General features: G+C 40.5%; 3 protein-coding genes across 4 annotated transcripts; 2 read left to right on the forward strand and 1 right to left on the reverse strand.

Annotated features, from left to right (window-relative positions):
• Positions 1-103: 103 nt before the first annotated feature.
• LOC125565371 (autotransporter adhesin BpaC-like) lies at positions 104-2,851 on the forward strand. Of its 2 annotated transcripts, XM_048728388.1 has the most exons (3): positions 104-918; positions 1,137-2,037; positions 2,140-2,851. In XM_048728388.1, the coding sequence occupies exons 1-3, from the start codon at positions 601-603 to the stop codon at positions 2,817-2,819; spliced, it is 1,899 nt and encodes a 632-aa protein (XP_048584345.1). In that variant the 5' UTR covers positions 104-600; the 3' UTR covers positions 2,820-2,851. The 2 variants fall into 2 exon arrangements, with proteins under 2 accessions (XP_048584345.1, XP_048584344.1); XM_048728387.1 differs by having other exon boundaries at positions 1,137-2,851.
• Positions 2,852-4,869: 2,018 nt separating this feature from the next.
• Positions 4,870-8,035, forward strand: LOC116614834 (autotransporter adhesin BpaC). The gene is made up of 3 exons (XM_048730012.1): positions 4,870-5,273; positions 5,490-6,649; positions 7,286-8,035. Exons 1-2 carry the CDS (start codon positions 4,959-4,961, stop codon positions 6,645-6,647), a joined length of 1,473 nt encoding a protein of 490 aa, XP_048585969.1. The 5' UTR covers positions 4,870-4,958; the 3' UTR covers positions 6,648-6,649; positions 7,286-8,035.
• A 953-nt stretch (positions 8,036-8,988) lies between these two features.
• LOC5507608 (caspase activity and apoptosis inhibitor 1) lies at positions 8,989-13,415 on the reverse strand. Its single transcript, XM_001628187.3, has 5 exons — positions 13,107-13,415; positions 11,862-12,099; positions 10,917-11,171; positions 10,081-10,237; positions 8,989-9,595 (listed from the first exon to the last, which is right to left on the reverse strand). The coding sequence occupies exons 1-5, from the start codon at positions 13,199-13,201 to the stop codon at positions 9,438-9,440; spliced, it is 903 nt and encodes a 300-aa protein (XP_001628237.2). The 5' UTR covers positions 13,202-13,415; the 3' UTR covers positions 8,989-9,437.
• Between the last annotated feature and the right edge of the window lie 37 nt (positions 13,416-13,452).

Raw genomic sequence — 13,452 nt, forward strand, 5'->3', positions numbered from 1 at the left:
TGCTTGAAATGTGTGAAGCTTTGAAATGTGGTTAAAAAAGCAGAGTTTTTGTTGGGATGTAGTCGAATTCATTAGGATTTAAACCAACCTTCGCAGAGTCTTGAGTTCCGTTCCTGATTGACTCCAGCTGTGAAGTTTTAAAAGGACTCCTTTTAGTAATATTTTGAGCTAACCATTTTAGTGCGCGGTTCCTCTGGCCAAGACCGTTCTTGAAAGATAACGAGACTAAAAAAAATCTAAAAACACCATCCTATGACATGGAAAATATCTATAGTTTGTCTTCTAAACACGTATAGCAGTAGTTGTGATCTGACCTCATATAAGAGTTGGGTATTGATTTTTTTAATATGATTTTATTGATTATTTAATCCAAAAATCTGTGGGAGTTCTGATGGTGTGTTTTGGAGGCGATTGAAGCTGAACCTCCCGTCATCTAGAGCGGAAAATAAAATTCCGGGGAAAGCATTAAATGTACTCTGTGCAATGGGATCTTACAATCTTTTTAATCATTGTTGCTAAAAACACGTTATCAGGGGGAACAAGCCTTAAGCAATAAAATGCTTTTCGAGTAAGTGAAAGTAATCGAAAGGCTATTTTGACATGATGTTTTTAACCATTTTTACTGGCATTTTTATCTCATCTATTATACAAAAAACAAGTGGTTTTCAAGCTTTTGCTATGCGAGACAAGGCGTTGGCGAGTTCTGCTAAGGCTTCGTGGCTCTTAACCTCGCTTGAGTGGTACCATTGCCTCCTCGCCTGCCAAGAAAATCCTCGCTGTGTTTCGTACAACTATCGGGGAGAAAAACAAGAATGCGAGCTCAGCACTGAAGGCCTTCTAGCTCAATGTGATAAAGACAAAGTTTTACACTTTGAAAGAGGAGCGATATTCAATCAGATTCGACTTTTTGTTTCCAAGGTAAGGTGATGTTTATCAGTTTTATCATGCAAAACATCTAACAATACGTTACACGTTTTACGTTTTTAAAGGGGCACATTAAACGTTTTAGAGAAACACATTTTACGATTAAAAAAAAACACATTTACGCGCAGGTTTTTTTACGAAATCATTTAACTAATCAATGTCTACTTTTTTAAATGATATTTATTCATTTTTAACTATTTTTTGTTTCTAAGATCGACGAAAAACAAGGTGCTATTAAAGATACGCATTGCAAAACCGAGTATTCTTCTAACGTGACCAAAAGCACAAGTTGCACGGCCGAAGGAACGAATAGCACGACTGGAGAGAAAAATAGCACGACTGAAGGGGCGAATAATACGACTGGAGGGTTGAATAGCACGACTGAAGGAAAGAATAGCACGACTGGAGGGACGAATAGTACGATCGGAGGGACGAATAGCACGACCGGAGAGAAAAATAGCACGACTGAAGGGGCGAATAATACGACTGGAGGGTTGAATAGCACGACTGAAGGAAAGAATAGCACGACAAGAGGGACGAATAGTACGATCGGAGGGACGAATAGCACGACTGCAGGGACTAATAATACGACTGGAAGTACGAATAATACGACTGGAGAGACGAATAATACGACTGGAGAGACGAATAATACGACTGGGGGGTTGAATAGCACGACTGAAGGAAAGAATAGCACGACTGGAGAGACGAATAGTACGACTGGAGGGGCGAAAAATACGACTGGAGGGTTGAATAGCACGACTGAAGGAAAGAATAGCACGACTGGAGAGACGAATAGTACGACTGGAGGGGCGAAAAATACGACTGGAGGGTTGAATAGCACGACTGGAGGCACGAATAGTGCGATCGGAGTGACGAATAGCACAACTGGAGGGACGAATAGTACGACTGGAGGGACGAATAGCACGACTGGAGGGACGAATAGCACGATTGGAGGGACGAATAGTACGACTAGAGGGACGAATAGCACGACTGGAGGGACGAATAGCACGACTGGAGGGACGAATAGCACGAGTGGAGGGACGAATAGCACGAGTGGAGGGACGAATAATACGACCAGTGCTGGAGCAACAGAAACCAGCGAATCGAATAAAGGTAAACATAGGTTTACATGTTTTAATCCATTTTTTATTTGTTTGGGCCTGACTAGCGGGAAAAAACTGGACAGAAGATTAACAAACGCTCTTACTTTTTCAGTACTGAACACAGCGCTTGCTTACTACCCTTTGAATGAGTTCTATCAGGGACGCGATATCAGTCGCCATAGCAACCATTCAAGCTACGTGGCCAGAGGCGTCACTTACGCCACGGGACCTAAGGGAATGGTGGGCGGGGCGATGGAATTTGATCATTCGCGGAGAAGCTATCTCGCACTTCTTAATTCAGAGACATGGGGGTTCCTAAGCGAGTCTATGACCATAGCGTTTTGGGTCCACATAGATTCAAGTGAAAAGTTTTTTGACACACCGTTGGTTCACTTCTTTTACCGTTTGCAATATCATGATAATGATACTGACTATAAATATTGGGGGTTGAGGTTGTGGCATTATCGAGGTCAGGTGGATTTTGAGGTCGTGGATGACACTTCACAAGTCTTTTCTTGGTTGAAGATAATTCCGGTTTACAATACCTGGCAGTTCGTGGTTGCATCGTACAACAAGACAGGCCAGTGTATATTGCGTGTAGGTGACGTCTCGTTAAAGCGTTCTTGTTTACCTGGGAGGAATCTGGCAACCTTTCAGGGTTATGTGCGACTTGGCGAGGTAAAATATGGTAGCCTTCCCTTCTATTTTCATGGCAGATTAGCATGTTTGATGTTTTTTGATTACATGCTTGACGACAAACAGATTGAAGAAATTCAAAGTGTATGTGCATAAAAAATTGCCTTTCTCTTGCCCGTAGCCGAGGGGTGGGGGGGGTGGGGTGGGGGTCGGAAGAACCACCCCACTCGACTGGAACAATTGAATAAGAAAAAAAATTCTTTTATAAAAAGTAATACATCGCAAGAAAAGTTTGAGCCAAGGTTCGGACTTAACTATTATGTTGTCAACAAGGCACAATCTAGTCCCGTGTATCGTCTGTACATTACACGTAACCTTGAGATGCGGTTGGTTGTTACAAACAAGACGTATCTATTAAAGGCCACAATCTAGTCCTGTGTATCGTCTCTACATTACACGTAACCTTGAGTTGCGGTTGGTTGTTATAAACAAGATGTATCTATTAAAGGCCACAATCTAGTCCTGTGTATCGTCTCTACATTACACGTAACCTTGAGATGCGGTTGGTTGTTATAAACAAGATGTATCTATTAAAGGCCACAATCTAGTCCTGTGTATCGTCTGAACATTACACGTAACATTGAGATGCGGTTGGTTGTTACAAACAAGATGTTTCTATTAAAAGGTTCCTGTCAGCCCCCTTTGTTTGTCATTCTTGCAAAACGCCAAGTTTGAGAAATTATCCGTTTCCATCGGCTGATTTGGAAAGTCTATTGCGATATTCAAAACCGAAATTGGTAAAACACGTATACAACTTTGTTTTTAGATGGTTATAATGGATTCTTTTTGAATAATTTGTCTTCCAATTCATGATGAAAACAATAACAAATGCGTTGAGAGGTCTCAACTATAAACACGATACTAATTGAGTATCAAGCCGAAAAAGGATTTGAATTAATTGGAAAAGATGGTTTAATCAATTAGGAGAGATATATTAAGATATATTATTATAATATATTGTAATCGCAACATCAAAGGATAGTTCTATATTTTTACGTGTAATCATGTACAATCGTTAGTGACGGGTAAAAAGGTTGGGAAGAACGATCATTGCTATTAGATAAGATCAGTTACTACAACTACATACTTCTCGGTAATGTTATGCTGTGATAATATTCTTATAATTTTTTTTATTTATAATATTCTAGATGATATAATTTGTGCATTCTAAATGTTTTTTAAACATTTAAGTTAAAATTACTCATAGCTCATAATATACTCGTATAAACCTGAATCCTAAAGTGTTGAATATTGAATATCAAATACCAGTCAATCTGTATTATACATGAATAAAAGCGGTTCTTTACAAGTCAACATGTTTTCTTGGGTAACAAATAAGTTTTTTTTTAATTTTCTAGAGGTCATCACGTTCTGACACAAATCAGTATCAGATTCAGGCACGTTCCCCAGGGGGGGGTGCGCGCTCAACCCCACCCTCCCCTCCCCCAACTTGGCCGCCAAAAAGTGGGTCATTCCTTATTAGAGGATCATCAAATCCATTTCCCATTATCTACGACTGTGCATCCCTTTTCCCCCCAACAAATCCTGGATACGCACATGAGGTTTAAATAAATTAGTCTTCCTAGGAAAGCTCAGAGGCGGCGCGCATTATACATACAGTGCTATCAATAACAGCAAAACATTTTGTATAACATTTCAATAAGTATGCGCACAATGCATCATGGGATATATATCTTTTCTCCTGGATCACGAACCGAGCGGATTATGTGACGCAGACAGATTTGCTTTCGCTTTATCACGAGAAGTATTTCGATACAACTAGACGTCGATATTTGACGTTGATATTTTGTTTCAAATATTGTTCCTATTGCCGTGCATAAGCTATACAGCTGTCAAAAGATTCCCAACAAGATTTTTTTGAGAAATCAATTAAAAACAGCTTTGAGTATGATCATCTTACGCTCTTGCTATTGGCATTTTTACCGGTTAATTTTACATATAAAAGTCTTATATCTTGAATGGGCCCTCTTTTATAAATAAATTTTCCATAAAAAAGGTACTGCCACCGTTTTTTTCTTTGACAGATGCATTTTGGTGTGTGATTGAGGCGCCTTTTTTTAATCATAAAAGCAGATGGGAGTAAATGTTGATGTGTTTAAGGGTTAATCATAGGAGGAATACCTGTTAATGGGAAAGGGAAAACATTTATGGAAGGCTTTTATCTGAACCTTGAGCGTTTTGTTGTTTTACAAAACGGAATCATTTAATTTCGCTATGGTTTTGCTAAGTGCTTGGTTAATCTTTATTTCAAATTTTCTAACAAAAACAGACTGTTTTGACGCGTTTACTGTCAGCGAGAAGGTCTTGGTGAGTTCTGCTAAGGCTTCGTGGCTCTTAACCTCGCTTGAGTGGTACCATTGCCTCCTCGCCTGCCAAGAAAATCCTCTCTGCGTTTCGTACAACTATCGGGGAGAAAAACAAGAATGCGAGCTCAGCACTGAAGGCCTTCTAGCTCAATGTGATAAAGACAAAGTTTTACACTTTGAGAGAGGAGCGATATTCAATCAGATTCGGCTTTTTGTTTCCAAGGTAAGGTGATGTTTATCAGTTTTATCATGCAAAACATCTAACAATACGTTACACGTTTTACGTTTCTAAAGGGGCACATTAAACGTTTTAGAGAGACACATTTTACGATTTTAAAAATACACATTTACGCGCAGGTTTTTTTACGAAAACATTTAACTACTACTACTACTTCTTTAAATGATATTTATTCATTTTTAACTATTTTTTGTTTCTAAGATTGACGAAAAACGAGGTGCTATTAAAGAAACGCATTGCAAAACCGAGTCTTCTTCTAACGTGACCAATAGCACGGCCGAAGGAACGAATAGCACGACTGGAGGGGCAAATAGCACGACTAGAGGGACGAATAGCACGACAGGAGGGACGAATAGCACGACTAGAGGGACGAATAGCACGACAGGAGGGACGAATAGCACGATTGAAGGGACGAATAGCACGACTGCAGGGACGAATAGTACGACTAGAGGGACGAATAGCACGACTGCAGGGACGAATAGCACGACAGGAGGGACAAATAGCACGACTGGAGAGACGAATAGCGCGACTGAAGGGACGAATAGCACTACTAGAGGGACGAATAGCACAACAGGAGGGACAAATAGCACGACTGGAGAGACGAATAGCGCGACTGAAGGGACGAATAGTACGACTGGAGGGACGAATAGCACGACTGCAGGGACGAATAGCACGACAGGAGGGACAAATAGCACGACTGGAGAGACGAATAGCGCGACTGAAGGGACGAATAGCACGACTAGAGAGACGAATAGCACGACAGGAGGGACGAATAGCACGACAGGAGGGACAAATAGCACGACTGGAGAGACGAATAGCGCGACTGAAGGGACGAATAGCACTACTAGAGGGACGAATAGCACGACAGGAGGGACAAATAGCACGACTGGAGAGACGAATAGCGCGACTGAAGGGACAAATAGCACGACTGGAGAGACGAATAGCGCGACTGAAGGGACGAATAGTACGACTGGAGGGACCAATAGCACGACAGGAGGGACAAATAGCGCGACTGAAGGAACGAATAGCACGACTGGAGGGACGAATAGCACGACTGGAGGGACGAATAGCACGACTGGGGGGTTGAATAGCACGACTGGAGGGACGAATAGCACGACTGGAGGGACGAATAGCACGGCCGAAGGGACGAATAGTACGACTGGAGGGACGAATAATACTGCTGGAGGTACGAATAATAAGACTGGAAGGACGAATAATACGACTGGAGGGTTGAATGGCACGACTGAAGGAAAGAATAGCTCGACTGGATGGACGAGTAATACGGTCGGAGGGACGAAAAGCACGACTGGAGGGACGAGAGGGGAGCGATATTCAACCAGATCCGGGCCTTTTATTTAAAGGTAAAAAGTAGTAGTTGTATTGCAATGTGAATCTTTGAAAATCTATGTGCTAAAAAAAAACGTTATTTGAAATTATTATTTGCATCTTAAAAACTTGTATTGAGTAGATATTTAAACTGGGCTCGATTAGAAGAGACCGAAAAGTTTTTTCCTGCATATTAAAACTCCACCAATACGACGCTAAAATTGATACCATATACGATAAATAGAAATATAGAAGTAATTCATATTACATCATTTCACTTTTTTTGGAACTTTCGGTCAATAAAGAACTGAAAATCGCACTTTGAAGGGAGTCGTTGGGTTACCTGTTGTGTCACATGACAAGACGCGCCCGCGGTATTAGATTAGCATAAAGTGGCTAAAGTGGCCGGCTTGCCCTAACTATCGTGAATATTTGGCGTCGAAAAAAAAAAGTTTCTTTTCAATATCTGACGAAATGAATTTGGTAGTGCTAAAGATTAAGATGTTTAGTACCGGTGTGCCGAATTTGGTGGAATTTCGGGTATTTACTCGAGGGTCTAGGTAGTCGCCTAATTGACGGTCTGACCGGAACAAGCCTGACCGGGAACCGACGGGGAAAATTTCTACCTTTTCATGACTGATTAATTATAAATCTATGTTTTTTTTCTCGAGATTAATGAAAAACATGGCGCTACACAAGAAATAAATGGCACGGCCCAAAAGACTAATAACACGACCGAGATAACGAATGGCACGACAGACATGACAAATAACACGACCGAAATGACGAATAACACGACCGAGATAACGACTAGCACGACAGACATGACGGGTAACACGACCGAAATGACAAATAGAACGACCGATATGACGGATAACACGACAGACGTAACGAATAGCACGACAGACATGACGAATAGCTCAATCGAAATGACGAATAGCACGACTGATGTAACGGATAACACGACCGAAATGACGAATAGCACGACTGATGTAACGGATAACACGACCGAAATGACTAATAGCACAACCGTCACGACGGATGGCACGACTGTTTTGACGAGAGATATTACGACCAAAGAGACAAATGAAACGACGAACAACACGACCGAAATGACAAATAGCACAACCGTCACGAAGGATTGCGAGACAGTTATGACGAGAAATATTACGACCAAATAGATGAGACGACTGAAATGACGAACATAACGGCCGAAATGACGAATAGTACGACCAAAAAGATGAATAACACGACCGAAATGACGAATAACAGGACCAATATGACGAATAGCACGGCCGGAGGGGCCGAATGACACGACTGAGATGACGAATAACATGACTGAAAAAATGAATGCTACCACCGAAGGAAATAATGGCACTACCAAAAACACGACCGATAGTGTGCCGGAGAGCATGGAATCACAATCAATAAACGGTAACAGGAAAATTGTTCTGGTTGCGTCCTTTTTTGTTCATGCTTATAAACAAGAGAAAAATTGGGGCCTCGCGCGTCTCTCCTATTAATAACAAGCCAACCTAGCTGCTCCTAAACTCAAGCAATGTTCGATGCTCTGGAATCAGTGCAGTCAACAAGACTCGCATTTCAAACTCGGTTTTGTTTCTTAGGAATGCGCGCGCCGTGATGTCCAATGTGCATATGAACTGAAATCACCAACTCTTATCAACCAATGAGTGTGTTTTTTCAGTGCGGTAGCAGGCCTCGAAATACTGCGGTGGGGGAGGGGGGGGCACATGCCCCCAGTGCCCCACCCCCTGCTACGGCCCTTGTTACATATAACAATCTACTACAAAAAGACGCATTTCAACAAACGTGCTGGCTCTTAGACGTGCTATCGTTAAGCTTAAAAACCTTTAGTGTTGAAGAAGCGCAAGCTTTCTACCCTTTGAATAACACCTACAAGGCACGGAATGTCAGTCACCATGGCAACCAATCCAGTTTCGTGGGTGGTGACGTCATCAACGCGACGGGACCAAAGGGGGACTTAGGCGGAGCTATGTTATAATGAATAAAATGCGTCTTGGAGTGGTGCACACCAATAACTCTCACTACCAGTTATAAGTAGAATGACTTGCTTGGTGTAGTTTGATTACATGCTTGGTGACAAGCAAATTGAAGAAATAAAAAGTGTATGTGGACCATAATAAAATTCCTACAATTCGTGTAAAGCCATTTCGTAGGTGGTAGAGTGGTTTTTAAAAACCCGTGAAATACTATTTAATTTATTTAGTACTAATACATTGTAATGTCTTTGTTCTCTTTTGTTCTGGCTTGACTATTACATTTTAACAACTACATTTTGTTGCACGGGATTTTGAAAACCACTCTAAGTGAAAAAGGAAAGTATTCCACGAACTAACAAATGGACTTTATATTCACTGGAAAATAATACATATAATCCAACAAACAGGCCGAACATTTAATCAGCAATACTATTGAAGTGCATGTTTTGTGACAATTACAGTCTATCATATAATTTTGAAAAGATAGTTAATAATTTGATAAGCAAATTCATTATCTATTAAAATATAATACTCGCTTACAATGGAATAATAAAAACACGACTTATATACTGATACGAATTTGACGCCTGGATAAACTGGTTCAATACGAAAGTCATTTAAAGCTTTACTTGCACTGATAAGTTTATTGGTACCTATTGGAAAGGTAAAAGCATGAATTTAAAACAAATTCAAATGACTCAGCCAGGGCTCCTGGATTTCTTCCCTAGATAATTGTGTATAATGTTTAACTCCATAAAATTCCACACCCACCCACCCATTTGTGAAGGATGCCCCCCCTACCCTAACTGGTCTTTCCTTTTTGTTGCATTTCTCGAGCCTTCACCATGGATTTAAGAGCTCTTGCTCTAAACTCTAACTCCCTAAGCTCCGCCTCTGCCATAACAAGTGCTTCGTGGTCATCACTCTCTTCAGTTTCATCAATGGCCATCTCTTTATTACCTGGTGGTCACATGAAACAAAGCAGGAAGCATTACTAAGGGGATTTTAGAATAAAGTGGAATTATGTGTAGCAATACACATCTTTCTTTCAGGGAAATGTGTGTGCAAAAGATACAAGGCATGCCTTTACTAACTGAGCTTTCAAAAGAACTTTGCAATTTATTTACTCAATTATTCAATAAACAAAATGCAATAATCTCCTCAAATCAGCCGATGGAAATGGATGCTTGGTATTTTGCTAAAGGGTAAGCAGAAGTAGCCTGCTTGAAGACATTGGAGTTTTTTATCCGTTGAGAAAACCTGGAGTTCACTATTTGGGACCATTTTGGAAAATACGGATGCACCAACTGCTCTGCATTGAAATTTTCAAAAACTGTGACAAAATAGTGAGCTCTGGGTTTTCTCGCTGAATAAAAAAAACTCAATGTCTTCAAGAAGGCTAAAGAGAAGGAGGCTTACAGTGATGTAAAAGAAGCATTACATACCATCATCTTGTTGAGTTGTCTTGTCATCTTGTGTCCCCCTTCCCTCTACAAGCTCATCAATCTCGTCCTGATTGGGAGATATACTCATTTCTTGGAGAATGTCAATCTTCTCAGGATCTGCATCCTCTTGCTTCCTTCTACATTCTGGAATCTTTTTCTAGTTATAAGACATAAATCAAGAGTCAAGTAAGTGTCAAATAGAGTTGCAATCCCTGCATATGTTCACTCTTGATCCGTTTACAAGATGAGATAGTCACTGTGCAGGGGTGTGTCTAGAGAAAAACTCAGGGTGGGGTACAAAGTAGTAACCCAATGACCACAGATCAATTTAGTTCAAATTGGCATCTTAAGCTCTTGTAATATGTCACCATATATATATAGAAACATTTTCCATCCCAAATAAAATATACACCAATAAAGTCAATCTAGTCACATGAGAAGGATGAGTGCCAGACCCCCCCTGGACACAAGCCTGCTGTGGCATACATTACTGAATTAAAGTACCTAAACATTTTTAGGGATGGTGCATAGACTGTGGTCTAAACACTTAAAGTGTGTGGACTCCACCCAATGCATGGAGTTTTCCTACAGTATGTTTTGAAGTTTATTACATATGTGGATAATTATCTAAAAGTACAGTGGTGTGATAATTCTGAAAATTAAGGAAACTCAGTGAAATGTTTGATTACTTGGAATAAAAACAGCCCTTCCTGGTAAAAGAAAAAAGCCTTATCAATTCCATGTTTATTGCACAAAGGCACTGCCTCAGTCATGGTTAAAAAGCTAAAGTATTCTTAGAAACACTTTTTTGCAAAACATAACTACATGGATTTTACCTTCTTTGGCTCCTGGGGCATTTCTTCTTCAGCACCCTGTGGTTTCTCTTCTTGGGCAGCCTGTGGTATATCCTCTTGGGAAGCCTGTGGATTCTCCTTCTGGACTACCTTTGGTCTTTCGCCTTGTTCCTCATTACTTTCGTCAGATGACGAAGAGAGCATTTCTTCGCCAGCAATAATATGTCGAAGCCTTTTTTGAGACATGATTTCAAGTTGTTCAAGACAAAGACCTTTTAGTTCTTTTAAATCCATTCCCTGAAAATAAAAATAATGCTTTGAGTACTATAAAATGCTATTTAAATTATACATGGTTTAAATGGTGAGCATAACTAGAAAAGTTAAGCCACAAAAAACAGGGAGTGGGTAATACAATTAATTTGCAAAATTTGCCATCCCAAGATGTTCGCCTCATCATTTGTGTGGAAGAGAATGCCTTCAGCAACCACCATCTTCAGCAACCACCATTAATGGAGATGTTATTCTGTGTATCTGGATCTAAGCCTATGTTGCGTCTATAGCCAGCTATTAAGCGCTTTACAGAGTCTTGAGTTTCAACTACAACACAAGCTAATGAGAAAGTCTTGCCTTGCTTTGTGGAAAGTCTTTTAAGTCTCTTAATAAGGGGCTAGTATGGTGCATGCGTGTACAGCCAGTAGCTAGCCATAGCAGATAAGTGACTGCATCATGCTAACTGTTTTGATAACCCACTCACCTAATCTTCTCTTAACCATATCATGATAAAAGTCCTGGTTATATTGGTAAATTGAAAACCAAAATAGAACAAAGAGATGTGGATCCATTATCGGATCTAGGGGTAGGGTTAAGGTTGAGGTTTGAGGTTTTAATCCCCCCTTTGGCAGGGCTGCCAGAAAACAAGATGTAACTTTGTCACTGAGCCAAACCCCCACTTTAGCGAAAAGCTAGAACCGCCCCTGGGATCTATACCTTTAATATCTCTGGTAGTAGATTCTTTATCTCCTTTTTTGGCACAATACTAAATATTTGCTTGTGGAGTTCCTCTTTGTTATCTACGTAGTGAGATAGTGGATGAATATCATTAGGCTCTTCATCTGATTCATCAATGTGTGCAGATGATTTCTTCTTCTTGTGTTTCTGTCTTTTGCTATGAGACGATGGGTCTGTCTCACTTGAAGACTTAGATCTTTTGTGTTTGGAGTGACTTCTGAAATGAAAAAATTCAATAATCAGGCCCGTAGCCAGGGTGTTGAGTTGGGGGGTTTGTTTACCCATTTAGCGGACCATTTTCTCTTAAAGGTAGCTCGCCCTAGCTTACAGTGGTGCTCAATTTCCTTCATTAGAGCACACCTTCTATAGTGAGTGGGGTGGTTATTCCAAACCCCCTGAACCCCCCTGACTACGAATAATGGATCAAAGATGAACAGTTAAATGTGTTAACAGATCCAACATCAATTGCTTCCCTGTTGACCACATGACAAAGGAAATATTTGCAAATTACCTCCTGCAACCACGTAGTATGTTGAAAAGTGGGGCGCAGTTGACAATTTAAAAAAAAAAGAAAAAAATGTTTTCAGTCTTTCTTTTTTAAATTATTTTTGTTTCTTTTTAGTGCAAAAAAGTGGTGGGGCTGGGTGCGGCCCCCCAGACCCTTCCCTCCGCAGTGCCTGACCTCACAGACTCACAGCAACCCTAAAGTCCCAGCCTTAGTTCCAGGATCACTGAGCCAGCAATGTTGGTTGTTTTGGCTAGCAATGCTGGTGTACTTTGCATAGCTATTGGTCAAATCTCAAATAATATTTTTCTGGAAAACATTTTTTTTCTGGAAAATAGCTAAGTCTAATTGGGTTCTGGATTGTGGTATGGTACGATATTAGTAGCAGTGATCAGTGTCATTCTGCAGTGTCAATAGACAGGGAGGGTGGCCCCCCTTCAGGCAGCCAAAAATACAGTAAATGTATGAGACATTATCCAAAATACAGGAGAAAATGCCTTAAAAGGGCCTTTTGGACGGCTACGCCATTGATTCTTCAGAGTATGGAACAAGCTCAAGTCTCTGATGCTACTATAGATATGATGTAATAAGTCTCCGATGCTACTATACTGTAGATATAATATGAGCAATACAAAAACGAGCGTTTATAAAATCTGGTGGGGGATTTCAATCTATTCTTACCTAAATTATCGTACGGATACACTGTGTAAGTAACATACCTGTGTTTGTGCTTTCTCTTTTTCGCTTTCTTCACTTTCTTTTCCGCAATATGTGTAGAGGAATCGGGAGAGACACCACCATTTGATCTGTCCATTGCGCTTTACCAGGCAACCATTTACAGGCTCTGTTCTCCAATAAGAATTCACAACTACGCTTTCATTGGAGTTCCTGGGAGGCAAAAAGGTTAGGTAATCCTTTCTACATTGTTTTAGAACTGAGAGCGTCACATTTTTTAGGTTTCAGAGTAAAACAAAAATCGCCGCCATTGCTGCCTCCTTGTTTTGTTTGCAATGACCGTAGGAGTCTGGGTAGTACCGGTGCTAGGAACGCCTGGACAAAAGCTAC

This window comes from Nematostella vectensis, chromosome 1, assembly GCF_932526225.1.
Source record: "Nematostella vectensis chromosome 1, jaNemVect1.1, whole genome shotgun sequence".
Taxonomy (NCBI): Eukaryota; Metazoa; Cnidaria; class Anthozoa; order Actiniaria; family Edwardsiidae; genus Nematostella; species Nematostella vectensis.

Bases quoted from the DNA above. Each gene is read 5' to 3' on its own strand.
- LOC125565371 (XM_048728387.1), top strand. From the start codon at position 601: ATGATGTTTTTAACCATTTTTACTGGCATTTTTATCTCATCTATTATA. The intron at 919-1,136 runs GTAAGGTGATGT...TTTGTTTCTAAG, and splicing joins TTCGACTTTTTGTTTCCAAG to ATCGACGAAAAACAAGGTGC.
- LOC116614834 (XM_048730012.1), top strand. From the start codon at position 4,959: ATGGTTTTGCTAAGTGCTTGGTTAATCTTTATTTCAAATTTTCTAACA. The intron at 5,274-5,489 runs GTAAGGTGATGT...TTTGTTTCTAAG, and splicing joins TTCGGCTTTTTGTTTCCAAG to ATTGACGAAAAACGAGGTGC.
- LOC5507608 (XM_001628187.3), bottom strand. From the start codon at position 13,201: ATGGACAGATCAAATGGTGGTGTCTCTCCCGATTCCTCTACACATATT. The intron at 11,172-11,861 runs GTATAGATCCCA...TTTTATTTTCAG, and splicing joins TACTACCAGAGATATTAAAG to GGAATGGATTTAAAAGAACT. The intron at 10,238-10,916 runs GTAAAATCCATG...TCTTATAACTAG, and splicing joins TGCCCCAGGAGCCAAAGAAG to AAAAAGATTCCAGAATGTAG.